We start from the raw sequence: 27,527 nt of genomic DNA, 5'->3' as shown, positions 1-27,527 counted from the left end.
TGATGCTGCTGCTGCTGCTGCTGCTGCTGGCTTGTCAGGCACCAGTTGTGCCCTCCTCACCTCAGTGCCTACTACCAGTCACCTGCTGTGCTATACAGAGCATAATCGGGTGCCAACTGTGCTCATGTCACAGCACTGTGCTGAGTCCAGACCACTCCCAGAAAAGTAATATTGTAATACAAGATACTACTTTTGTTAACAATTGTGCAATAAACTCATGCAGATATCACCTGGGAACTTCTGTTTACTCTTTTTGTGTCCTTGCCACCATGCAAGGGCATATTACTATAATGCATGTGAAAAGTTTAGGTAGGCATTTAACAGATTGTCATTATTTAATTTCACAATATTTCACAAATTAATTTTGAAATTAAATGTTTTTGTTGTGAATAGTAAAAGTGCTAAATATGTCTTCAGGGAGACATGTTTTAATTGTTTTGGAAAGCTTATTACATCCTCCAGTATTTTTTTGTCAACAGAGTCAATTAAATTGTCTTGACAAAATTAGTATAACTTTGAGTTAATTAACTCAAACATATCTGGTTTTCTGCTCTATCATGTATCAACTTCTGCAGGTGATTCTGAGTGCCATAACTTAAAAGAAAAGCTAAACGTGAAACGGGCAGGGGAAAGAAAGGAGCAATGTTTATCCAAAATATTATTGTTTGCAGAAGTGACTGCCAGGGCATTGTTCGTGTTGCTTGCATGTTGCGCCTGCATGTTCAGTTCCTTGATGATCGTGAGCCACGATGTTGGTAGCCTATAGACATTCTCTCTATTGAAGTTAAGCACATTCTTAAAAAAAATCATTTGCTTCTTGGACTCTTCTTCTATAAATGTTAGTTTTCTTTGCCAGCTCACATATGCTATTGAAATCGATGTCAAGGTCACAGTTCTCATGTTGTTCCACTACTGCTGATGCTATAATTTGTTTTAGCTGTATGTGCCATTCATGTTCCTTAATACATTCTTTAACAGTTCTAACCATTTTACTTGTACATATTTTCCTGCAGTAACACGTCATTTCATAGATGCTCGCAATTTGGAGGCAATCAGGTACATCCTTTTTTCATTGGAAAAAGTATTTTATTTGGTTTTGTTTGAAGGAAGAGTTCTGAGTGCTGTTTTTTCTTAGAATTCTGGTTACATGGCTAGTGAGACCAGAAACAGATGGTAACTTAAGAGTGAGAATGCGGTTCTTCGTCTTTCCTATTAACGAAATATTTTGCTGAAAATCCCTGTCTGTGGACAAACTGTAATAATCATTGGCGTTCATTGTCTTCTTCAAAAATTCCGACTCCGATTGCTGATATGGAAGACACATAAAGACATGCTTGCTTATGGGCTGCGTGATTGTGCAAAGGGGAATCTAAATATCTATAGGGAAGGCCTCACCGGTTTACCGGCAGACTTGAGTGAAATAAAATAGCTCTCGTGGACCAAACAGACCCTCTGCGGTTAACAACCGTAGTTGTAAATCGGAGCTGGCCTCAACTAAGGTTGACAACCTTCGAAAGTCAAAAATGGAAAGGTCTTTTGGGATAAAAATTCCACCATCCTGCTCAAAAAGGCAGGAAAAGGCTACATCGGATTCTGTGGGTAGTCAACTAGAAGACAGCAACGAATTGGAGTGTTTGCAACCATCCAAATGCACACTAAAACACAAAAAGAAGATTAAACATGAGCAGATAAATTAAATAGCAACACACGACATAAACTCACTACTTCAGACCGGAAAACTCAAGGAGCTTACAGATGAAATAAATAAACAAAAAATTTTAATAACAGGGATCCAAGAAATGAGAAACACACGGAGGACCCATTCGAATCACAAGGATACAGAATTTATAATGGGAAACTAGGACCGAAGGCAACGAAACAATGTCCCCAGTTTGGTACAGGGTTTTTAGTAAACATAAAAAAAAGATTCAGTAATGGATTTCCAAGCAGTATCACCAAGAATTGCGACTCGAAGCTTTAAAACAATGAATGAAACCTATACAATAATAAATGCTCATGCCCCAACAAATGAAAAAAAATTGTCTAACAAAAACAAAGGAAGAGGTAGATAAATTTTGGGACCTTCTAGAACAAACTGTGAACAGAGTAAATAAAAAGAATGTAAAAATCTTATTGGGAGATTTCAATGCTCAGTTGGGAAAAGAAAGGAAATGTAAAGATATAATTGGAAAACGGAGTCCACATAAATTTATGAACAAAATTGGTCAAAGACTTGTAGAACTCTGCAGAGAACACAACCTTATATCTAAATCAACATACTTTAAGAGGAAGCCAAGTAAACCTAAAACATGGAAACATCCAGACTGGAGGAAGAGGGAGTGGCAGACCTTCAGTATTAAAAATTTTAAGAAATCTAGGACTCAATCCAAAACTAACTAAAATAATACAACTCACTCTAACCAACACCAAATCAAAAGTGAAGTTTAGAGGAGAAATTTTGGAACCATTCCTCATAAAAACAGGCTTAAGACTAGGTGACTGCCTATCACCATTACTGTTCAACTGTGTACTGGAATACATAATGAGAGAATGGTACAAGGACAGTCTGTATGGACAAAATTTTTCATAAGGAGATCAACAATGTTAAAGTACTGAGAGGAGTAGACACAGGCTCAGACCATTATATAGTTAAAATTAAAATCAAATTCACTCCATTAAAGAAGAGGACCGGAAAAACTAATAATATTAAAAGGAGGTTTGACCCACATCAGCTAATTAAAAATAATAAATACCAACAAATAACACAAACCATCAAATTAACAGATGATTTAGAACAACTAGTGCCCAATCTTAAAAAAAGAAGCAGAGAATCTAGTTCCCTTGAACCCACGAAGAAAACATGCATGGTGGACATCAGAATGTGACAAATTCCATGAAGATAGGCACTAAGCATGGTTAGATTTTCAAACACATAAAATTGAAGAAAATGCCATCAACCTAAAAAATGAAAGAAAAAAATCACACAAAATATTAGAAGAATCAAGAGAGGATTCCATAAAGATATTATAAATACTATAGAAGGTAATTATCGTAAAACCAACTCCAGGAACTACTATAAAATCTTTGGGAAACAACAACAATATGAGGCCCCTACACTAATACTGAAAGATGAAGATGGAAGAATGACACACAGTAACAAGGAAAATGCAGAAATCATGGCAAAAGCATTTAACAAACTTTTGAATTGCGAGGGACCCAAAGAACCCTTACAAATCAACATAAATACCCCAGTGAAAACCAAACCTAACAAACTAGACCCTCCAACTTTCCAAGAAGTAGAAAAAAATTCTTAAAGAACAAAAAAATTATAAGGCATGTGGAGAAGATCAGGTTTTTGTTGAAGTGTGGAAATATGCAAGTGACACAGTTAAGACCTCCTTACACATGGCTCTGACAAAAATTTGGGTAACAGAACAATTCCCCGAACATTGGACCACAGCTATCATCCACCCACTACACAAAAAGGGAGATAAGAGCAACCCAGACAACTACAGAGGAATCTCTCTTCTAGATTGCACATACAAAATTCTATCCAAGATCCTATATGAAAGTATCAAGGAGCAATTAGAACAGGAGTTAGGGGAATATCAGGGAGGTTTCAGACCATGGAGAAGCTGTGCAGAGCAGATAATTAGTTTAAAATTGATTATGGCATACTACAAGAAATAGAACAAACCTCTGGCAATAACATTTGTAGATTTTAAGAAGGCATATGACTGTCTCCACAGACCTTCAGTATTAAAAATTTTAAGAAATCTAGGACTCAATCCAAAACTAACTAAAATAATACAACTCACTCTAACCAACACCAAATCAAAAGTGAAGTTTAGAGGAGAAATTTTGGAACCATTCCTCATAAAAACAGGCTTAAGACTAGGTGACTGCCTATCATGATTACTGTTCAACTGTGTACTGGAATACATAATGAGAGAATGATACAAGGACAGTCCAAAGATGATATGAATTGGAAGTGCAAAAGATATTAGCTTAAACTGCTTGGGATTCGCTGATAATCTTGCTCTCCTAGCCAACACCATTCAAGAAGCCAGGCAACAAGTGAAATCACTACAAGAAATAGCAAAGAAAGCAGGCCTTAGAATATCATTTGAAAAAACCGAGATTATGCTAACTGATCCATCACTTGCAAACAAAATTACAATAGGAGAACAGGAAATCAAAATTGTTGATAAATTTAAATATTTAAGCGAAATAATAACATACATTACTTCACTCTTATCTTTATTTATTTTTAATCCATACCTTTTCATTATTTCCTTCCACGCATCAAGCTGTAACTGTACATCTACCTCTTTATCACCCCATATTACCATATCATCTGCAAAAATCATCTTTTTGTCTTTTTCTTTTACTATAAGAGTGAAGTAATGGTATTTGGAAGAGAGAAAGGAATCAATGGAAATATTACCTTGAATGGAGAACCCCTCAAAGTGGTAGAAAGTTTCACTTATTTAGGGAGTGAAATATCTAGGGATGGAAGAATAACTAACGAAATAAATAGGAGGTTACAGAAGGGAGGCAATTTCTATCAAACAATAAAACATCTGATTTGGAATAATGACATTTCAGAAGGAGCAAAACTCCTGATGTATAAGAATTATTACTTCCCTAATGTCACCTATGGTGGAGAAACATGGACAATGAAAGAAAGGGATTGGAGCAGACTGCAAGCAGGGGAAATGAAATTTCTCAGAGCAGTTAAGGGAAAAACAAGAATGGACAGAGTAAGGAATGTAGAGATTAGAAAGGACCTCAAACAAGAAAGTATGAGAGAAGAAATTGAAAGAAAGAGATTAAGATGGTATGGGCATGTTAAGAGGATGCATAGGCAGAGACTCTCCAAAATTATGGAAGAACTAAAGATGGATGGGAAAAGACCTAGAGGGTGCCCAAGAACACGGTGGAAAATGGGAGTGAGAATATCTGTTGAAAGGAGAGGTGTGACCTGGCAGCAACTGGAGGAAGAAAAGTGGTGGGAGGACCGAGCCAAATGGAGAGGACTCGTCAGCACCCAGACCCGGCAGTAGCTGGAGCGGGATTCGGATATAGATAGATAGAATAACATACAATCTAAGTGAGAAGCCATCATGGCAGAATAGAATAAAAAAAGCTAAACTACGCAAATTACATTACCAAAACTACATACAACAAAAAAAGCCTCTCTATAGATGCAAAATTAAAACACTATAAAACAGTTACACAACCAGAAATAACGTATGCAGCTGAAACTATCTTCAAAACAACTAATACAGCAGAAATTGACAGAATACTAAAAATAGAAAGAAGAGTAATTAGGACATGTATAAATAAACAGTATAAAATAAATGGACGTTGGAGGATAGCATAAAATGAAACAGTATATAAGAAAATAGAACCAGTCATGAGCACGATCAGGAAGAAACGCATGTCATTCTTTGGACATCTGATGAGAACACCAGAAAACAGAATTAGTAAAAAAATAATACAAAAATTGTGGAATAGCAAGAGCGACATTAAATGGATCACAGAAATTAAGAAAGATATAAAAGAACTCCAAATTACAGTAGATGACCTAAAAAACAAGACAGAGAACACCAGAATCCTGCAAGACCCGCAAACCAGACTACAAATGAAAATCAGTAAAAGGAGTACAGGAAGAGTGGTCTCAGATGAAGAAAGAAAGAAAATATCTGAAAGAATGAAGAAATATTGGGCAGACAGAAGAGCAAAACACCTTTCATATAAGAATGGACTCTAATAATTATATTACCTAAATGTCATATTAAGTTACTGTTGAGCTAAATTGTATCCCTGTGTAACTTGTTTACAACTTTGCATTTTTGACTAGAGTGGTCCAATGGAGGCCATAAAATAAATAAATAATAATAATAATAATAATAATAATCTATTTGTGTTAGTAGGCTTTCTGCACATTCTGTGTCTTAGAATTATCAGATTTTCTATGTACCAGCATGTCTAGGAACAGGAGACTGACCACTCTTCTTACCTCCAAGGAAAAATTAATTTTGGGGTAAATTCTTTTTAAGAAATCATGGAACCCTGAAACTCTTCTTTTCTGTGTGGCTATGTAACAAATGTGTCATCCACAAAGTGGAGTCAACAGGAAGTCTTTAAAGGAAGATTGCTTAATGCTTGTTGCTCAAGATGCTCATAAAAATGTCAGTTGCCATGGGCAACAAGGGTGAGCCCTTAGCAACACCATCGGGCTGTTCTTAAAATTCACCGTTAGATGTAAAATAACTGATCAGAGAGACAAATCAATTAAGTTATAAACATATGGAGCAACTTTCTCCCTTATGATCTCCATTGTGTCCGATACTGGGATGTTAGTAAGTAAATATGTCACATCAAAGCTTACAATAATCTTGTGTATGGATATCTACATCATGTGTATAATTTCCAAGAAATGTTTTGGATCTGTGATGAAAGTATTTGTTTTTCCAACTAGATGTCTCAGTTTTTCAGATAGATGCCTTGCTAATAAGTAAGTTGGCGAGTTAATCCCTTTTACGGAAGGTCGCCAGGGACACAATTCTTTTTTATCGTGGGTAATCCATGTATTTTGGGTTGAGAGAGGTATTCAAGGCACTAGATTCTTTGTAATAGAGTTATTCATTCTGGCGTATGATGCAAGATTTTTTTTTCAGTTTATGAATGATTCTGGTCGTCAGGTTGCTTTTTAATTTGGAGTACACAGGATCAGCTAACCGTTGTTCCATCTTCATGTGGTATTCCAGAGCATTTATAACACTAGCATTTCGCTTATCTGATTTCATCGAAATGATACTTCTGCTTCTCTTGAGTTCATTAAGAACTTCCCTTTCCTGCACCAGTATGTTGTTTTTGGGTAGTGTCAGTTTCCACAGAATTCTCGACACTTTTTACATCTTCGATCTGCACCTTCAGGAGAAAAAAACTAGGATGTTTCGACGGCAATTCGTATTTCTCGCTGTCTCTGATAGCATCAAATCAACAGTGAACACCACAAGATTCTGAAGAGGATCGCAGCAGAGGGGTTGAAATGTCAATTGTTTAAAAGAAGTATGGAGTGGCCTAACAACCCAAAAGATTTTAACTTCATTTACAACAGCCATGAAAGCCTGCAGACTTACATAGTAATTATGGTATTTTGTCCAGTCTCACTCACATGGGACAGTAATTATGGTGAAACTTCCTGGCAGATTAAAACTGTGTGCCCGACCGAGACTCGAACTCGGGACCTTTGCCTTTCGCGGGCAAGTGCTCTACCAACTGAGCTACCGAAGCACGACTCACGCCCGGTACTCACAGCTTTACTTCTGCCAGTACCTCGTCTCCTACCTTCATTCTGGAGTAATTATGGTATTTTGTCCAGTCTTACTCACATGGGACAGGAAGTCCCAGTTGTGTGTTAAGTCTACAAGTACACTTTTTCACACACAAAACAAGCCAATATATATTTCTTTTCTCAGTGCCACCAAACATATAGACAAATTATTGCCCATTTGAAGATTTCGATTTGGCCAAATTGAAATTGCTGATTGGGAAGTAATTTGGCATCTCACAGTAACATGAAATTACCTTGTTTCACCTTACATGAATTTATATCAATGGTGCACATATAATAAAGCTCTCTCTGTAATGTTTACTCTGTGTACATTTGTTACATGGTCACTAAGTGACTGCAAAGTATTAACTGAAGGCAGCCGAAACTTGGCAACTCACACTCCTCAGATAGTCATTGGCTATGATTGTCATACAGAACATGCTTCGCAGATAATGTCACAGCAATTCATAATCACTAGGTGCAGGTCCCTTGGGTGCTGCGAAAGCAGTCGTTGCTAGAATGTAAGCAGGGAAACAGACTTTAGTTTTACCTGGTCCCATGGACTTAAACGTTGCAAGAGACATGCAGTCCAAATTCATGCAATCTCATTCACTAACTGCAGGTAACGCAATTTGATGAAAAGAGTGTAATGAGATTGATATTATCCTTCAGTTTTTAACTACAAAGTAATTGCACACATGAAAAAAGTTTTGCCTCACCCCGGTTTCCTGAACTCTTGAAGATAGACGTTGACTGTGGATATTGTTTTACAGACACAGACCCTTTGACTGTTCCGAGACGTCACTAAACCCATCCAAAAATGTAAACAACCATGCATGAGCAGCATCTATTGGATGGAGGGAGCCTGACAATCAGTTCCAGTCATTCCACCAGGAAGGAGCTACACAGCTCGTGTTGTCTAGACAGTCAACCATGCATGCCTAGACAGTCAATACCACAGTTCAGTTGCATCCGCATTGTTACTTTGTACTAGGAAGGGCTCTCAACAAGGGAAGTGTCCAGGCATCTCGGAATGAACCAAAGCAATGTTTTTCGGACATGGTGGAGATATGGAGAGACAGGAACTGTTGATGACATGCCTCGCTCAGGCCGCCCAAGGTTTACCACTGCAGGGGATGGCCGCTACCCTGGATTATGCCTCGGAGGAACCCTGATAACAATGCCACCATGTTGAGTAATACTTTTTGTGCAGCCACAGGACGTCATGTTAAGACTCAAACTGTGCACAATAGGCTGCATGATGCGCAACTTTACTCCAGACATCCATGTCGAGGTCCATCTTTGCAACCATGACACCATGCAACGCTGTACTGATGGGCACACAACATGCTGTATGAATCGCTCAGGATCGGCATCACGTTCTCTTCACCGATGAGTGTCGCATATACCTTCAACCAGACATGTTTGGAGGCAACCCGGTTAGGCTGAGCACCTAAGACACTGTCCAGCGAGTGCAGCAACGTGGAGATACCCTGCTGTTTTGGGGTGGCATATGTAGGGCCGATGTACGCTGCTGGTCATGGAAGGCACCGTAATGGCTGTACAATATGTGAATGCCATCCTCCGCCCCCCCCCCCCCCCCGCCCCGACCCCCCCCCATGAACCATGGACCTTGCCGTTGGTGGGGAGGCTTTGCATACCTCAGCGATACAGATGGCTGTACCGTAGGTGCAACCACAACGGAGGGGTATCTGCTGAGAGGCCAGACAAACGTATGGTTCCTGAAGAGGGGCAGAAGCCTTTTCAGTAGTTGCAGGGGCAACAGTCTGGATGATTGACTGATCTGGCCTTGTAACGCTAACCAAAACAGCCTTGCTGTGCTGGTACTGTGAACAGCTGAAAGCAAGGGGAAACTACAGCTGTAATCTCTCCCGAGGGCATGCAGCTTTACTGTACGGTTAAATGATGAAGGCGTCCTCTTGGGTAAAACATTTTGGATCTCCGGGCGGGGACTACTCAAGAGGACGTCGTTATCAGGAGAAAGAAAACTGGCGTTCTGCGGATCGGAGCGTGGAATGTTAGGTCCCTTAATTGGGCAGGTAGGTTAGAAAACTTAAAAAGGGAAATGGATAGGTTAAAGTTAGATATAGTGGGAATTAGTGAAGTTCGGTGGCAGGAGGAACAAGACTTCTGGTCAGGTGAATACATGGTTATAAATACAAAATCAAATAGGAGTAATGCAGGAGTAGGTTTAATAATGAATAAAAAAATAGGAGTGCGGGTAAGCTACTACAAACAACATAGTAAACGCATTATTGTGGCCAAGATAGACACGAAGCCCACACCTACTACAATAGTACAAGTTTATATGCCAACTAGCTCTGCAGATGATGAAGAAATTGATGAAATGTATGATGAGATAAAAGAAATTATTCAGGTAGTGAAGGGAGACAAAAATTTAATAGTCATGGGTGACTGGAATTCGAGAGTAGGAAAAGGGAGAGAAGGAAACATAGTAGGTGAATATGGATTGGGGGAAAGAAATGAAAGAGGAAGCCGTCTGGTAGAATTTTGCACAGAGCATAACTTAATCATAGCTAACACTTGGTTCAAGAATCATGAAAGAAGGTTGTACACATGGAAGAATCCTGGAAATACTAGAAGGTATCAGATAGATTATATAATGGTAAGACAGAGATTTAGGAACCAGGTATTAAATTGTAAGACATTTCCAAGGGCATATGTGGACTCTTACCACAATCTATTGGTTATGAACTGTAGATTGAAACTGAAGAAAGTGCAAAAAGGTGGGAATTTAAGGAGATGGGATCTGGACAAACTGATTAAACCAGAGGTTGTACAGAGTTTCAGGGAGAGCATAAGGGAACAATTGACAGGAATGGGGGAAAGAAATACAGTAGAAGAAGAATGGGTAGCTTTGAGGGATGAAGTAGTGAAGGCAGCAGAGGATCAAGTAGGTAAAAAGATGAGGGCTAGTAGAAATCCTTGGGTAACAGAAGAAATATTGAATTTAATTGATGAAAGGAGAAAATATAAAAATGCAGTAAATGAAGCAGGCAAAAAGGAATACAAACGTCTCAAAAATGAGATTGACAGGAAGTGCAAAATGGCTAAGCAGGGATGGCTAGAGGACAAATGTAAGTATGTAGAGGCTTATCTCACTAGGGGTGAGATAGATACTGCCTATAGAAAAATTAAAGAGACCTTTGGAGAAAAGAGAACCACTTGTATGAATATCAAGGGTTCAGATGGAAACCCAGTTCTAAGCAAAGAAGGGAAAGCAGAAAGGTGGAAGGAGTATACAGAGGGTCTATACAAGGGCGATGTACTTGAGGACAATATTATGGAAATGGAAGAGGATGTAGATGAAGACAAAATGGGAGATACAATACTGCGTGAAGAGTGTGACAGAGCACTGCTAGACCTGAGTCAAAACAAGGCCCCGGGAGTAGACAACATTCCATTAGAACTACTGACGGCCTCGGGAGAGCCAGTCCTGACAAAACTCTACCATCTGGTGAGCAAGATGTACGAGACAGGTGAAATACCCTCAGACTTCAAGAAGAATATAATAATTCCAATTCCAAAGAAAGCAGGTGTTGACAGATGTGAAAATTACCGAACAATCAGTTTAATAAGACACAGCTGAAAAATACTTACGCGAATTCTTTACAGACGAATGGAAAAACTAGTAGAAGCCAACCTTGGGGAAGACCAGTTTGGATTCCGTAGAAATATTGGAACATGTGAGGCAATACTGACCTTCCGACTTATCTTAGAAGAAAGATTAAGGAAAGGCAAACCTACGTTTCTAGCATTTGTAGACTTAGAGAAAGCTTTTGACAATGTTGACTGGAATACTCTCTTTCAAGTTCTAAAGGTGCAGGGGTAAAATACAGGGAGAGAAAGGCTATTTACAATTTGTACAGAAAACAGGTGGCAGTTATAAGAGTTGAGGGGCACAAAAGGGAAGCAGTGTTTGGGAAGGGAGTAGACAGAGTTGTAGCCTCTCCCTGATGATGTTCAATCTGTATATCGAGCAAGCAGTAAAGGAAACAAAAGAAAAATTCGGAGTAGGTATTATAATCCATGGAGAAGAAATAAAAACTTTGAGGTTCGCCGATGACATTGTAATTCTGTCAGAGACAGCAAAGGACTTGGAAGAGCAGTTGAATGGAATGGACAGTGCCTTGAAAGGAGGATATAAGATGAACATCAACAGAAGCAAAACGAGGATAATGGAATGTAGTCGAATTAATTTGGAAGATGCTGAGGGAATTAGATTAGGAAATGAGATGCTTAAAGTAGTAAAGGAGTTTTGCTATTTGGGGAGCAAAATAACTGATGATGGTCGAAGTAGAGAGGATATAAAATGTAGACTGGCAATGGCAAGAAAAGTGTTTCTGAAGAAGACACATTTGTTAACATCGAGTATAGATTTAAGCGTCAGGAAGTCGTTTCTGAAAGTATTTGTATGGAGTGTTGCCATGTATGGAAGTGAAACATGGACGATAAATAGTTTGGACAAGAAGAGAATAGAAGCTTTTGAAATGTGGTGCTACAGAATAATGCTGAAGATTAGATGGGTAGATCACATAACTAATGAGGAGGTATTGAATAGAATTGGGCAGAAGAGGAGTTTGTGGCACAACTTGACAAGAAGAAGAGACCGGTTGGTAGGACATGTTCTGAGGCATCAAGGGATCACAAATTTAGCATTGGAGGGCAGTGTGGAGGGTAAAAATCGTCGAGGGAGACCAAGAGATGAATACACTAAGCAGATTCATAAGGACATAGGTTGCAGTAAGTACTGGGAGATGAAGAAGCTTGTACAGGATAGAGTAGCATGGAGAGCTGCATCAAACCAGTCTCAGGACTGATGACCACAACAACAACATCAACAACAATCCTCCGACTGATAGTGCAACCATATTGGCAGCATATTGGCGAAGCATTCGTCTTCATGGATGGCAATTCGTGCTCCCATCATGCACATCTTGTGAATGATTTCTTTCAGGATAACGACATTGCTCGGTTAGAGTGGCCAGCATGTTCTCCAGACGTAAACCCTATCGAACACGCCTGGGATAGATTGAAAAGGGCTGTTTATGGATGATGTGACCCACCAACCACTCTGAGGGATCTACGCTGAATCGCCTTTGAGGAATGGGACAATCTGGACCAACAGTGCCTTGATGAACTTGTCGATAGTATGCCATGACGAATACAGCCATGCATCAATGCAAGAGGACATGCTAGTGGGTATTAGAGGTACAGGTGTGTACAGACAACAATCTGGACCACCACCTCTGAAGATGTCACTGTGTGGTGGTACAACATGCACTGTGTGGTTTTTATGAGCAATAAAAAGGGCGGAAACAATGTTTAATTTGATATCTATTCCAATTTTCTGTACAGGTTCCAAAACTGTCAGAACTGAGATGATGCAAATCTAGTGTAACAATTACTGCAGATACCCGTATATGCGCAGACTGCTAACCATTTACTATCATAAAATATATGTAGACTGCATGTAAGGCTTAGTAACTTATTCTCCTTCAGAACTGTAATTGAATACTTTCATAACAATTGCCAGAAACAAACATAATTCGCAAGCTATGACTGCCAGTTTTAGTGACAGAGAAAGAGCAATAAGCTTCTGAAAAGCCTGAATCCTAACTCCAGTTGTAGTACAAATTATTTTTTTCTCCCAAAATTACTCTCTTTTCAGTCTTGGCTCTTTCATTTTCACTATCAACAAGAGCCTTTTGTTTTTATATATGACTTATAGAGCTAGAATAACAATGGAGTTAGTTACTTATTTCATCTTTAATGTATTGAGCATATATTTGTAAATACAAAGTGTAAACTGTAACACTACTGCTCTGTTCTAGCCACCATCTTCATGCCCATCTCAGGATGATGTGGTCAGTGTTGTCAATCATTTGGCCCAGATGGCAACATTATTAATGCTTGAGATGCAATCCCCGTCTCCTCCAGTTTCCAGTTGTGCAGACCGCATATCATCTCTCTCTTGCCTGGAATACCTACTGTCACAGAATTTATTGAATAAACTTTTTACCTGGAGCTTAAGTGCTGGGAGGTAATACATTTGCCTCTTTTTTATGATATGAATTATATTTGTTACCAGAAGAAAATTGTCCTTTTAGGTTATAAAATACAGAAAGTTTCTCTGATAAAGTATTATCCATGACAGAAAACTGTTCATGATGATAATTGCTAATTCATATTAATTGCAAAACATTCATTTCCTTGTATACAGAAACACAGTTTAAGTATTTACCAAGATATTTGTGTTCAAAGGTATGGTTCAACCCTCCGTCTGGAGCAGCTGAAACTATATGAGTTGCTGGCTGGCTGCTCTGGGGAACGAACTCACGGGCGAAGTTTGCTGGCCAATGAAGCATTTTTGCGACCATTGCTAGAATTACTGACAGCATGTTCTGGTGAATGCTTTCCTGGTGAAGTTGAGAATCGTATTGTTGTCCTGCTTAACCAGCTGTGTGTGTCTCTTGTTCACGACACTGATCTCATGCAAAAGTTCTTCTCATCTAGTCCAGAATCTGAGGGATCCAGGTATTATAACCAATATTGTATGTATTATTTAAAAATTTAGCATTTTATTTGAAGTTAATATTTTCTGATAGTGCCATGAAGTGTAAAAGTTTATTGAGTTATTGCAAATTCACTAAGCTTCTAGCTTTACATTTAAGATCATTTGTAACAACTGATTTTGTTGCCTGCCTGTAATCTGTTGTCACTAAGATAAAAAACACCAGAGTCCCTGGGAGGAAGTTGCAATTTTCTGGGAGGCAATATAACCTGTCATGTGGAACGGGAAAGGGGGGGGGGGGAGATTGATAAATAATTTACTACAGTACTTGAACATTTTAACCGTGTAGAAAAACTTGTTACTGAATGCTTTAAAAATTTCAGAATGTTCTAAAAATGTATGATGCTTTTCAACAAAGAGGAAATGATTCCCTAACAATTTAAAGTTTTTGCCACACTCCCCCTTGGCTGCAAACACTTCATACATGAGTCGAACTGCTCAGACCTTAACAGCAAGGGAGATGGTTAAGACTTTCCTAGCATTTGTAAGAAGTCTGGGGTAAAATAACTGACCAGTCATCCAGGTTAAACTTTCCTAACTTGTTTAAGGTGAATGCTGCACTTGTTCTATTGAAAATGGCATGGACAATTTCCTCCCTCATCCTCCTCCTCTCTGAGCATGTCTGAGTGCCTTATGATGTCTTTATCAATAGTAGTTGAAACTCAATCTGCTTTCCTTCAAACAATAATATAATGATTTGAAATATGAATACTTATATGATTGTGAGAATGGACCATCCAGCCAAAACAATTATTAAAAAATTAATGCTGAGAAATGATTCCTCATGTGACATCAAAGTAGAGGAGCTCTATCACAGTAGCTCATGACGAGCTGTATAACCAGTGCAACATCTACTAGTTCTTTATTTTATGTTATAAACCAGGTGTGGGCGACATTTGGTGACCTGCAGGCCGTGACATTTGGTGACCTGCAGGCCTGATTCACATTCTTACTTAACTTCACTGCCCACAGTCCGCAGCTCGTGGTCTAGTGGCTAGCGGTGCTACCTCTGAATCACGGGGTCCCATGTTCGATTTCCGGCCGGGTTGGGGATTTTTCTCTCCCTGGTGACTGGGTATTTGTGTTGTCCTCATCATTTCATCATCATCCCATCATTTGTGACAGTGGCTAGAATGGACAGTGAAAAAAAAAACTGGACTGTGAAAAAATTGGAACTTTGTACTAGTGCTGATGACCAAGTAGTTGAGTGCCCCACAAACTGATGATGATGATCATCATCATCATCGTCATCATCATCATCATCATTGGCCAACTCTTCACATGACCTGACAGTAGCACTCTGAACAAGTGAAGTCAAAACTAGAAGGTGCATGATGATAAGGTTTATGGGGTAATGTGTTGGTATAAATGGGACCCCATTCATGACATGCCAACACCAAAACATTTTGCCTCAAAATACACATTTTTGATAGCACATTCATTTTATGTTCATCCCAACTTCAGATATGGACACTTATTTATGTGTCACGAGCATTGTTACTTTACTTATGACGTTACACAGTAGGTGTCTAAAAACTTTTGTAGCAAAAATCTGCAGCGCCTCACTTTTTCCCCCAAGAAATTGTTCTGTAGGCCGGATTGAAACCAATTGTGAGCCAGACGTGGACTGTGGGCTGCTGGTTGCCCTCTCTTGTTATAAACAATGCAGGGACACAAGTTATTGCCACGATTATCCAAAATAAAGGATGCCAGCAGCTTATCCTCTATAAAACCATTCCATTACATGCTTAAGATTTGAAATTGAAAATTTATGAGTATAATACATCTACATTAACATCAACACTCTGTACACCACAGTGTAGTGTGTGACGGAAGGTGTTAGAGGCTCATTTTATTAATGGAATGGTGTATGAAACGAATGATGATCATCAGAATTTCTTAATTTGTCCTGGAACACCCAGTCTCAGAATTTTAGAATAATCTTATTCTTACTGCACATAATTCTAGCTGCATATCCCACAGGAATTTGTTGAAAATTGTGATACTCTCTCGCTAACTGAACAAACATATCTCAAGTTGTAAAGCTCTTCTCAGAATCTAGGGGTGCCCACAAGTCATGATGGCTCATATCCATGTAATCAACCTAGATGCAAGACATGTCCTATGCACCCCCACACCACCACATATGCCAGTCAGGTCACAAGCATCACCTATCCCTTCAACAGTTGGGGTTACCTGTGGAAAGCAGTCACGTGATCTACAAACTAAGCTGCAACCATAGTGCTGCATTCTTCGTGGACACGACAACCAGTAAGCTATTTGTTCGCATGAATGGCCACTGACAAACTGTGGCCCAGAGGCAGCTGGAACCCCTAGTTGCAGAGTATGCTGCCCAACACAACATTCTCCATTTCAGTGACTGCTTCACTTCCTGTGCCATCTTGATCCTTCCTACCAACACTAGCTTTTTCTGAATTGCCAGGTGGGAACTATGCCTGCAGTATGTCCTATGTTCACATAACCCCCCTGCCCTCAACATTGGTTAGTCCCTGTCCTTCACCAACCTGTCCTCTTCCATGTTCCCACTCCAGCAGTACATAGCCTCCTAGTCTACCAACCCCCCCCCCCCCCCCCCCCCAGTTTTTTTTCTGCCCCCCTCTACTTCTCTCCTTTTCCACATTGCCAAATCTGAGATTGCTCTGAAGGAGATGAAGAGAGGGAAAGCCACTGGCCCTGATGACCTCCCATCTGAGTTACGGTGTGCTCAGCACTGAAATGCAGCAGATTGGCTACCAAATTTTTTTTCAACCAGATCATCAGAGAAGGTAGAATACTTACAGATTGGCAGCTGGACATCACAGTACCAATCTTCAAAAAGAAAGGAAGCCTTGCTGAGTGTTCTGATTACTGTTCGACCAGATTACTGAGCCATGCGATTAAGATCTCCGAATGCATTCATGCATTCTTGATAAAAGGATTTGCGAGATCGCAAGGACTGAGCCGGGTTTTTGAAAAATTGTTGCAGAACTTGACACCATCCATGTTGCTGGTTGAAAAATACTGCAAGAACAAGCCACTGCACTTTGCATTTATAGACCTCGGAAAGGCTTTTGATTGGCTGCCACACGACCCACTCTGTTTAGTGCTTAGAGGCCATGGCATTCTAGGTTATCTTGTAACTGGTTATAGCGTTTGTATGTATAAATGAGGAGCTGTGTCCAAGCAGCTGCAGGAGTGTCAAAGACTTATGTCACAGTAGAAAACCACCAAGGCTCGGCCTTATCACAACTGTTGTTTAGTTTTGGGATGGACCCTGTCACATGAAACTTGCACATGATATTACTATGGACACTTCCATATGCTGATGATTTTGTGTTGACTGTGGAGAAAGTTTCATCTCCAGCACCAAACACAAGAGGGGTATGAGTGCCTTGCATGGTATAGATTGCGACTCGACAAAAGGAAAATGAGTACATGACATCAGATCTGTGACAAGTTCAAACTATCATTGTTGACAGAGAAGATCTACCAAGAGTAGATGCATGCAGTGGGAGGATGCATGATGGGAGTGGTGACTGGGTGTGGGTAATCCTGCTACCACCACCTACTCCATTGCAGTCACTAACATCACCTATCCCATCAAAGGCAGGGCCACCTGCGAAACCGGTCATGTCTCTACAAAGCTGCAACCACTGTGCTGCATTCTATGTAGGCATGGCACCTATCAAGCTGTCTGCCAGGAAACAAGTGAACCACCCTGTTGCTGAACACACTGCCAAACATGATGTCCTTCTTTTCAATGACACTGCTTCACAGCCTGTGCCATATGGATCCGTCCCACCAACACCAGCTTTTCTGAATTGTACAGGTGGGAACTTCTCTGTATTACATCTTATGTTCTTGTAACCCTCCTGGCCTCAACCTTCGTTAGTCACTGTCCTCACCCATTCAGCCCCTTCCCTGTTCCCATTCCAGCTTTACACAGCTGTCATTCCACCACCACACCCAGTGATTTTATTTCTCTCCTTTTCCGATACTCCCCCCACCTCTCCCCTGCCCTCAGTCTACCCTTCAGCACTTATCTATCTGCCACCCCCACCATACTATCCCTCTCCCTTCCCCTTCCCGCTCCAGCCTCCTCCTTACCCCCACCCAGTCACCATTCTGGTGCTGCTGCTTGCAGTGTGGTTTCAGTTGCCTGAGGTACATTCATGTGTGTGAGTTGCGTTGGGATCCTGGATTTTCTAAAATTCAGGTATCTCAGATCTGCAACGTCTTGTGATGGCCATCTTGCAGAAGAGGCCAACACAAGGATGGAGGCAGCCCGGATGAAGAGGTGAATGACAACAGACATCATTGCGATCGTTGGATCAAGGATCATCTGAAGTCGAAGATCTACCGGACTACCATCTATCCTATTGCTATCTACGGCATCAAGTGCTGGCTTCCCACAAAAGAAGCAGAACAATGATTGGAGGTTGTGGAGACTTAAGATGCTTAGATGGATGGGTGGCATCACTTGATGGATGGCACCAAGTGTTGGCCAGCCATAAAAGAGGCAAAACAGTGATTGGGAGTCATGGAGACTTAAGAGGATTAGGTGGGATATGCAAGAAAGTCATTTGCAATGGTTCAGACATCTGATGTGTCTGGAGGATGATACCACTGCAAAGGCAGCATACACAGTAGAAATCACAGGAAAGAGACAGAAGGGACAACCAAGATTACGATGGGGCAACACTCTGCACAATGATCTGAAGGCTGTAAATCTTCATCCAAGCATGGTCCACGATCGAACAAAATGTAGAAAGCGAATCCACTCAGCGGATCCTGCCACCAGCTGGGACAAGTCACAAAGAAGAAGAAGATTGGAGTTTGTTTGAGAAATCTCTACCCCTTGCACTCTGTTTTTTTTTCTGCCCTGTTTATACCTAGAGCTTATACAGTACATAAGCAAAAATGAAATTTTACAATGAATATTATATGAAATGCACATGAGGAATTATGGAACAGATTTGTTAGTAAAATAGTGGATGATGTACACAGGTGACAATGGCATATAAAGTAATCAAACCAAGCAGAAAGGGGCCTTGTCAGTCTGAATTTTAATGCTGTTGCCCACTGGATTGAGCGTTATAAAAAGTCCTAGTTTGCTGACATATCAGAGGAAAAAGAATGAGAATAAGAAGATAAAAGTTTTGATACAACAATTACAGACCTGGAAACTGCACCATAAAAACTAAAAAAACATATGATTTTGATTGAATTAATTCAGAACTACTGAAATATGACAGTAAATTCTTTAAACAGTGTGTTTTGCTGCAGTGCTCCAAAGTTCCCAATGTCTGGAAAAAAGCTCTGGTAAAATCTGTGTTTGAAAAAAGTGGTGTAAGTATGGCAACAAACTACAGGGAAATGCATTTATCAAACATCACATATACACAGAGGTGACAGAAGTCGTGGGGTACCTCCTAATATTGTGTCAGACCACCTTTTGCCCAGTACTGTGCAACAAATCGACATGGCATGTACTCAACAAGTCATTGGAAGTCCCCTGCAGAAATATTGAGTCATGCTGCCTCTACATCTGTCTATAATTTCAAAAGTGTTGCTGGTGCAGGATTTTGTGCACGAACTGATTTGTCGATTATGTCCCATAAATGTTCGTTTGGATTTGTGTTGGGCAATCTGGGTGGCCAGATCGGTCACTTGAACTGTCCAGAATGTTCTGATGTTGCACATTTTCATCCATAAAAATTCCATCTTTGTTTGGGAACATGAAGTTCATGAATGGCTGCAAATGGCCACTAAGTAGCCGAACATAACCACATCTGGTCAACGATCAGTTCAGTTAGACCAGAAGATCCAATCCATTCTATGTAAATACAGCCCATACCATTATGGTGTCACCACCAGCTTGCATAGTGCCTTGTGGACAACTTGGGCCCACTGCTTAGTGGAGTCTTCACCACACTTATTCCCTACTATCAGGTCTTACCAACTGAAATCGGGACTCATATGACCAGGCCACAGTTTTCCAGTCACATAGTGTCCAGCTGATTTGGTCACGAGCCCAGGAGCGGTGCTCCAGGCTTTGTTATGCTGTTAACTTGCACCAGTTGCCTGCTGCCATAGCCCATTAATGCCAGATTTCGCCGCACTGTCCTAATGGATATGTTCGTCGTACGTCCCACATTGATTTCCGTTGTTATTTCATGCAGTGTTGCTTGTCTGTTAGTACTGATAATTTTACACAAACACCGCTGCTCTCGGTCATTAAGTGAAGGCCTTTGACCACTGCAACGCCTAAAATCTGGTATTCTCAGCCAATTTTTGACACTGTGGATCCTGGAATATTGAATTCCCTAACGATTTTCAAAATGGACTGTCCCATGCATCTAGTTCCAACTACCATTCTGCATTCAAAGTCTGTTAATTTTGATTGTGTGTCCATAATCAGGTTGGAAACTTTTTCGCCTGAATCACCTGAGTACAAATAACAGCTCTGCCAATGCACTGCTCTTTTATACATCGTGTATGTGATACTACCTCCATCTGCATATGTGCGTATCACTATCCCATACCTTTTGTCATTTCATTGTTAAGTATATAGAAAAATATTTAATGAATGGTTACGTTCCAAACAATTTGTTACTAGAAGAACGAGCTAGCTTTAGAAAAGGAAGTTTACATAACATGTGGACATGTTTTTTGTCTATGTAATACTTGCATATGAATTGCATAATCTTACATTTATAAAAATTGCAAATAGAAAAACTTAATATAGTGTCATGCAATAAATATAATTTCAAACACTATAATTTTGATTTTATGAAAATAAATAGAAACAATGCAAAACTTATTACATTACATTTAGAAAGGTACCAGGGATAAAACACCAATTATTTGATAGATAAGAAGGGGTTTTCATTGTCCTTCATTTACAAGCAAGTGCATGATTTATTCATAGTCCATTTCCATTATTAAGCCTGAGTCAATAGCAAGAACACCTAGATAACTAAGACGATCTTGTTTTTGTGATGTCTTCAAATAATTGTGTCTGCATCTTGCAGCAAAAAAATGACCTTTCTATGGAAACAGGAGTACTCCACTATATTTGAAGAGCTATGTTCAGATTTGGGTAAACATTCTCTAAGTTGTTACCTTTTAGCATATTTCTCAGTTCTGGAAAAGAGTTTGACTCATTTTCATTCTTTACACTAGAGATTTATCTTTTGAAGTGTAAATGTTCAACATTAATGGGTTATAAAGTGATGGATGTGGTAATATAACTGTACAGGTCTGAGAAATAGGTGACATACATTCAATATCCGTGATTTAAATGCAATGATGTGCTAAGAGAGCTAAATATTTTTAAAATAGAAGTTAGAATCATTTAAACATAGGTGTGTCTCATAGCTGCACAGATTGCAAGAAGGAAGCATTTGTTTGTAAATGGCAGGAAATAATTGTACGAGACTGTGATCATTGTCCGTAATTAGTATAATTGTTCATCTTGATTGCTGTTGATATTTTATTTTGTTAAAATATACACGGTAGTGCATATTGGCCACAACCATCACCAGAATTGCCTTTAAAATCTTGATACACAGTGTCTCATCAGTTCACGTGTACACTTGTACCATGATTAGCCACCCAGAAAAGCAAAATCAACAGAATACTAAGAGAAGAATAGCTAGAACATGCATAAATAAGAAATATCAAAAAAGATTAACAATGATGGATAGTGTCAAATGAAGTGGTGCACAGAGAACTGGAGCCCATTCCAGATACCATACACAAAAATATATATTTCTTGTTTCGGTCACATTATGAGGGTACCTGAAACCAGATTATTGAGAATAATTATAGAGAAACTTTGGAATATTAAGCAACAAGTAAGGATGGATAAAGGAAATCAGGGAGCTATGAAAGAGTTAGAATTAATACTTGATGATTTACAAAACAAAACAGAAAATTTAAATAAAATGAAAAACATATAAATAAGGTTTAAACCAAAAGTAGGCAAATGACAAACAATAAAATGTGTAAACTTTTTTTGAGGCAAAATCTACAGCATGAATATATTTTTAAAAAATGCGTGTTAATTTTGCTGTATTGAATTTTACACGTGTATTCCTTAAAGAGAGAGAGAGAGAGAGAGAGAGAGAGAAAGAAAAAAGAAAAAGAAAAAAAAAGAAAAAAAAAAAAAAACAAAAGGTACTGGCTCAATTCGGAAAAGAAACCTATTGAAGGAGATGATCAGAAATTGATTGACTAAATGGTCAAAATTCGTGGTCAGCACTTAGGTTGCGGATCCAAAATTTCAGTGCTGTCGATAGGTACATTAAAAATAGAGAAAAAAAATTTTTTAGTATTTGTAACTGTTAGTTCTTTCATCTAACAGGAAAGAAGAATAGATATGTGGAAGTGGGAAAGGAGGTGCAGATCAGTCAGACCCTATGTGGAGAACCCCCCTGTTGCGATGGTGAGACAATACTTGTTTTGTATGTATTTCTGTAGGCATTAGGTGCATCAAGAAGAAGAAAAAAGGAGCTATTTATGTAAAAAATAAGGACACCAAAAGTGTAAGAGATTCTTGTTCATTACAAGGCAGCTGGTCGCTCTGATTTTGTGAGCAAGCAACCACATAAGTCTGTTATAATTTTAGCATTTTACTGCTGGTATTTTCTTTAATAGAGAGGTTTATTCTATTTATCCTTCCCAGACTTGCAGTTTGTTTATTAATTTCTGCTCCGAATATCGTATTCCGCTAAATTGTTCACCATAGTTAACATCACTACATTAAGCTTCCACAAAATGAAAGGGAACAATATGAAATGACCCAATTTCTAAATGTAAGAGGACAGGCACTGTTTACATTGGCAGGGTTTAGGAGGATTGCTTCTACTCACAGGTCTTGCCTGGAGGAATGGCTTTTCTCAACCTCTCAAATATGATATTGCATTACACTCTCTGAAAGTTGCTAATTTGTGTTGTGGAACCTTATTGAAGTAAGATTACCTGTAAGTAAGTAATGTGTCATATTGTACAAGGGCACATTTGATCATGGTGTTTATTTAGCACCCAAAAGCCAGCTCCTCCTCTTTATCCTACTCATACTCGGATCTTATCACTACTGCCTATTATCTTAACTTTATAAATGTCACATATCCTTGAACAGATCTGATGAATCCTTCAGACATGTTTGTAATAATTCTCCTTTATAGATGGATTGCTCTTTCTAGAGAAACTGTCAGTGAATCCTGAATCTGGATTTCTGACAACAAATGTACTGCTCCAAATTTCAACAGTGGATAAACCATTATTGTCATGACCTGCTTGATCAGTGACTGTTGACCTGGAATTTAACCTTCAATCAGATATGGTGTTCTGTGCAACAAGATCACGTCTCTGGTTCACTTGCTTTATATTAAATTTCCTAACTAAGCACATTATAAATGGCAAATATCTTTACAGAAAAGCAAAGAGGACATATGGGCACAACAATAATAGTAATAATTGTATATCAGTTGGGGAGTGAAACTGGGAAACATTCTAAGTGCCATTTTTTTCACAAAATGCATTTTGAATGCAGTTGTATTCTGTTGCATACTCCTAGATTTTTTTTTCAGTATCAAATCATGGAGAAAATGTTTCAAACATTCATTGCTATACGGCACATGTCCTTTGCACGTTGAGTAATCCATAGTTAGGAATGCACTGCTTGTGTTCCCAATACATAAAACTGACTTCTTTGATTTTAAAGATACTGTTGAAACATTGTTGTCAATGCAGGCATATAAGATCTCCAAATGCAGCTTGATCAAAGTTTCCCATACTCTTGCATCTCAAATAGCTATTAAAAATTCTTACTCTGAAACATAAAAGAAATTGGCTTTTGACACATTTTGCAACAGTATTTTATAGTCTTTGCTTTCCTGAGCAAGTATTGTACCTTTTCCTCTTCAACCCCATTTCAGTTTTTCTACTTTTGTGCATTCATCTTCTGCTAATTCTTCAAATATTGGTGCATAATGTTTTAGTCTCTGTTGCAGATCTACATGAATTCTTGAGGTCTCCAAATGTCTTTAAACCAACTGAGTTGAAAGTAACGCATAAGATGGTTGTTTCAGGGATCAGTTTCTTCCAATACAATTTTGGTTGTTACCAAAATAAAGTATTTATGCATCGATTCCAGGCATATTGATAATTGCAATATATATGGGTGAAAGGCTTAGAGATGGGCACACAAGTAGTATGGAGGTGCTTCGTGAACTCCAATGGGAATTCCTGGAGGGAAGTCAATGCCCTTTTTGTAATGTACTGTTGCGCAAATTTAGAGAACCATGATTTGAGGCAGACTGCAGAATGATTCTACTGCCTCCAACATACGTTTTGCATAGGGACTATGAAGATAAGATGTGAAAAATTATGGCTCTAACACAGTTGTCTTTTCCTTGCTCTTTTGCTAGTGGAATAGGAGAGGAAAGGACTAGTAGTGACGCAAGGTACATGAGTGCACATTTCTTGCAACATCATACAAAGGGGTCGACGTATCTTTAGCATTATCTCCACCGTTGGTGCCATTGTGAAAATGTTACCATGTATGGATTCTATTCGTCTCCTGTGCCAGCATCTGTTGAGTTATTCTCATGCAAATTTGAGCCCAGGATCACACATTTCCCTTTTTAGAAATAATAGTAAACAAGAGTACAGTTTTTCTTGAAGCCAGAAAGTGAACTGTGGACAACATTTTCTTTACTGGTAACTAATGCCAGAGGAATCTCGCACACATTTGTTCTGCATCACAATAAAAGAAAAAAAAATTCTTTCTAACTCATCTATCAATCCAAGCTGATAAACTAGTTGTCTGTCATTATGTTTCAACTGGACGCATAAATAGGTTCACACAAATGCAGCACAGTATCTGAAGATTTGTTGTTTATAAGCTATAATCCTTGTGTTGACAACCTGGTGCTGGACTCGTATTCGGGAGGACGACGGTTCAATCACGCGTCCAGCCAGCCTGATTTAGGTTTTCCATGATTTCCCTAAATCGCTCTAGGCAAATGCTGGGATGGTTCCTTTGAAAGGGCACGGTCGACTTCCGTCCCCGTCCTTCCCTAATCCGATGAGCCCGATGACCTCGCTGTCTGGACTTCTCCCCAAAACAACCCAACCCAACAACCTGGTGTCCGTTTCCAAATTATGCCAGAAAAATACACGGGAATCCACAAGAGCAAATATTTTACTGCTGTATTTATTTAGTTTTCTGTGTATGCATTGATGAAAGGTGATCTTCCATGGAATCAATCCAGTTTTTCATCTTCTGTAACATTTTCTCCAAGAATATAGGATTTCTGATAATTCTGTACAAACATTGAAAATATTTCCATAATCATTATTATCTTGTCTAATTGTCCCCTTTCATCAAGTATTGCACTATTGTCAAATCTAAGGCAGCAGATTATGAATTTGAAACATTTTATGTTCATTGCGAGACACAGTTTTTCAGTACTGTCACCATCAATTCCCCACAGATCTGTTAAGCTTTGTATGTTACTTCTGGTAATGCTAGCTAAGAATAAGAGACTGATTATGGTTTCTAGTTCAATAACTTCTGTGGTTTTATGTGTCGCATATGCTGGAATGACATCCTGGAACTTTCAGAATGCAATGACAACAACATGGAAAAGATTGCTACTCGCCGCATAGAGACGGCATTGAGACCTAGAGGAGCAAAATGAAAGAGATTGCTACAAATACTTCAGCTTCTGGATAGAGTCCTTCAGAAGTGGAAAACTCATTCATCTTCACACAGTACACGTATGGCCACTGCCTCCAGTCACTAAGGCCTGTCTGGGGCTGTCTGAAGTGAGCAGCAGTGTAGCTGGGGTGGGTAATGGGGATAAGAAAGAGATGGGCTAGAGAGGGAGAGGGGTAGCAAAGCAGTGGTGGGGGAAGTTGCTAGCACTGCCTGTGGGAGTGTGCAGTTACATGGTGGGGACAGAGTAGGGCTGGTAGGAGTAGCCTGAGGAGGCTGTACTAGGTGGGGCGGTGGGGGACGGGGGAGTGGGGGAGAAGAGTACTGGATTGGGAATAGAGAAGTGGATAGGGAGGTGGAGGGCAGGGACTACCGTATTTACTCTAATCTAAGCCGCACTCGAATCTAAGCCGCACTTGAAAAATGAGACTCGAAATAAAGGAAAAAAATTTTCCCGAATCTAAGCCGCACCTGAAATCTGAGACTCGAAATTTAAGGGGAGAAAAAAGTTTTAGGCCGCACCTCCAAATCGAAACAAAGTTGGTACATTCTAATATGAGACACAATTTAGGTTGAATGAATGACGATGCAGCTACAGTAGTTTGGTTCGACTCGTAAGCTTAGCAGTTAAGCTTTACCAGGTAGCCATTGCTATGCGTCAGGCGCTCCGTCCGTATTTATACGGGTACCCTTCCTTTTTCACGTGCTTCGTCTGGTTTGAATCGATTGCTTATTTTGCTTTGAGCTGATAAGTGCCGTTTTCTTTGTTATAGGTGTTTACGTCACTCTAAGCTGAAAATGCATTACTGTACTGTGTCATGCTTTGTTTGTCGCATTCCGATAGTGCGTGTTTACGGCTTGTCGCCGCTCGCGGCATGGTTTGCTCTTGTGCACGCTACTGCCGCTTACAATTAAAACAAAGAGAGGAATTGTCTCATAACCGAAACAACGGCAAGAGACTGCTATTTGTTGTTAACTTACACTGCTGCTTTCTTTGATAATGATCAACAAGAACCAAATAATAGACTGCGTATGATAGAACATTGTTCTGAATGAGAGTTAGTCGAAAATTTTTCTCCGTTTGAAAATCTTTGCGGCCGCTTCTTTAGTACATCAAATTCTGCACAGAAATTAGAGTCATCTTAGATTTAAAAATCTAGTCAGTTGCCGTGCTTCATTTCTGACTGTATCACTATTAGGCATAAGAATAATACGAATATAAACTTGAAACGATACGTATATTCTTCCGCGTTTGCTGTTGTCTCACTCTAATTTCGTAGTTTATTAGGCAGACAGGATTTAAATGAGATAGCAGCAAACACGAAAGAATACATGGCAAAATGTTTATATTCGTATTATTCTTATGGTGAAGAGAATACTGCATGTGATTCACATTTCATCAGGTTTCTATTAGCAACCATCTCTTCTCACATGTAGGAAAAAATTCAGAACGTAGAGTTGGCCATATTGACAAACATTCCAAACAGTCTTGCCAGTCGGATTTTCGTATTACATTGAAATTCTGCTACATTCGGAGATGACCAATACGGAATTTGTATTTACTTCGTTGAGTAATGTATGAAAATGCCTTGGTCGAAACTCGGGGCGGAGAAAAAAGCTCATCTTCCACATATTTTTTTTTTTAATTCATTTACTGACGCAGAGGTTTTGGCGCCAGTATTTATCTTTGTGCTTACAAAGCATGCCCGTGTAGCGCTACATATATTCGACGGCAGAAGTTAGTTGTGGCGGCACCTACCAACATTTTTCAGAACTTCCGCTTGCTTTGCACTCGATTCTAAGCCACAGGCGGTTTTTCGGATTACAAAAACCGGAAA

The 27,527-nt window shown here is 39.4% G+C and overlaps 1 protein-coding gene across 3 annotated transcripts in view; it reads left to right on the top strand.

Annotated features, from left to right (window-relative positions):
• Positions 1-27,527, top strand: part of LOC126095246 (FHIP family protein AGAP011705) — a 223,759-nt gene that overhangs the window by 26,078 nt on the left and 170,154 nt on the right. For all 3 annotated transcript variants that reach the window (XM_049909998.1, XM_049909999.1, XM_049909997.1), the window contains exons 3-4: positions 13,222-13,430; positions 13,652-13,924. In XM_049909998.1, the coding sequence (XP_049765955.1) occupies positions 13,222-13,430; positions 13,652-13,924 (482 nt within the window). The remainder of the gene's footprint in view (positions 1-13,221; positions 13,431-13,651; positions 13,925-27,527) is intronic.

The sequence above is a fragment of the Schistocerca cancellata genome, chromosome 8 (genome assembly GCF_023864275.1).
Source record: "Schistocerca cancellata isolate TAMUIC-IGC-003103 chromosome 8, iqSchCanc2.1, whole genome shotgun sequence".
Taxonomy (NCBI): domain Eukaryota; kingdom Metazoa; phylum Arthropoda; class Insecta; order Orthoptera; family Acrididae; genus Schistocerca; species Schistocerca cancellata.
This window is presented reverse-complemented; position numbering and strand designations above follow the sequence as displayed.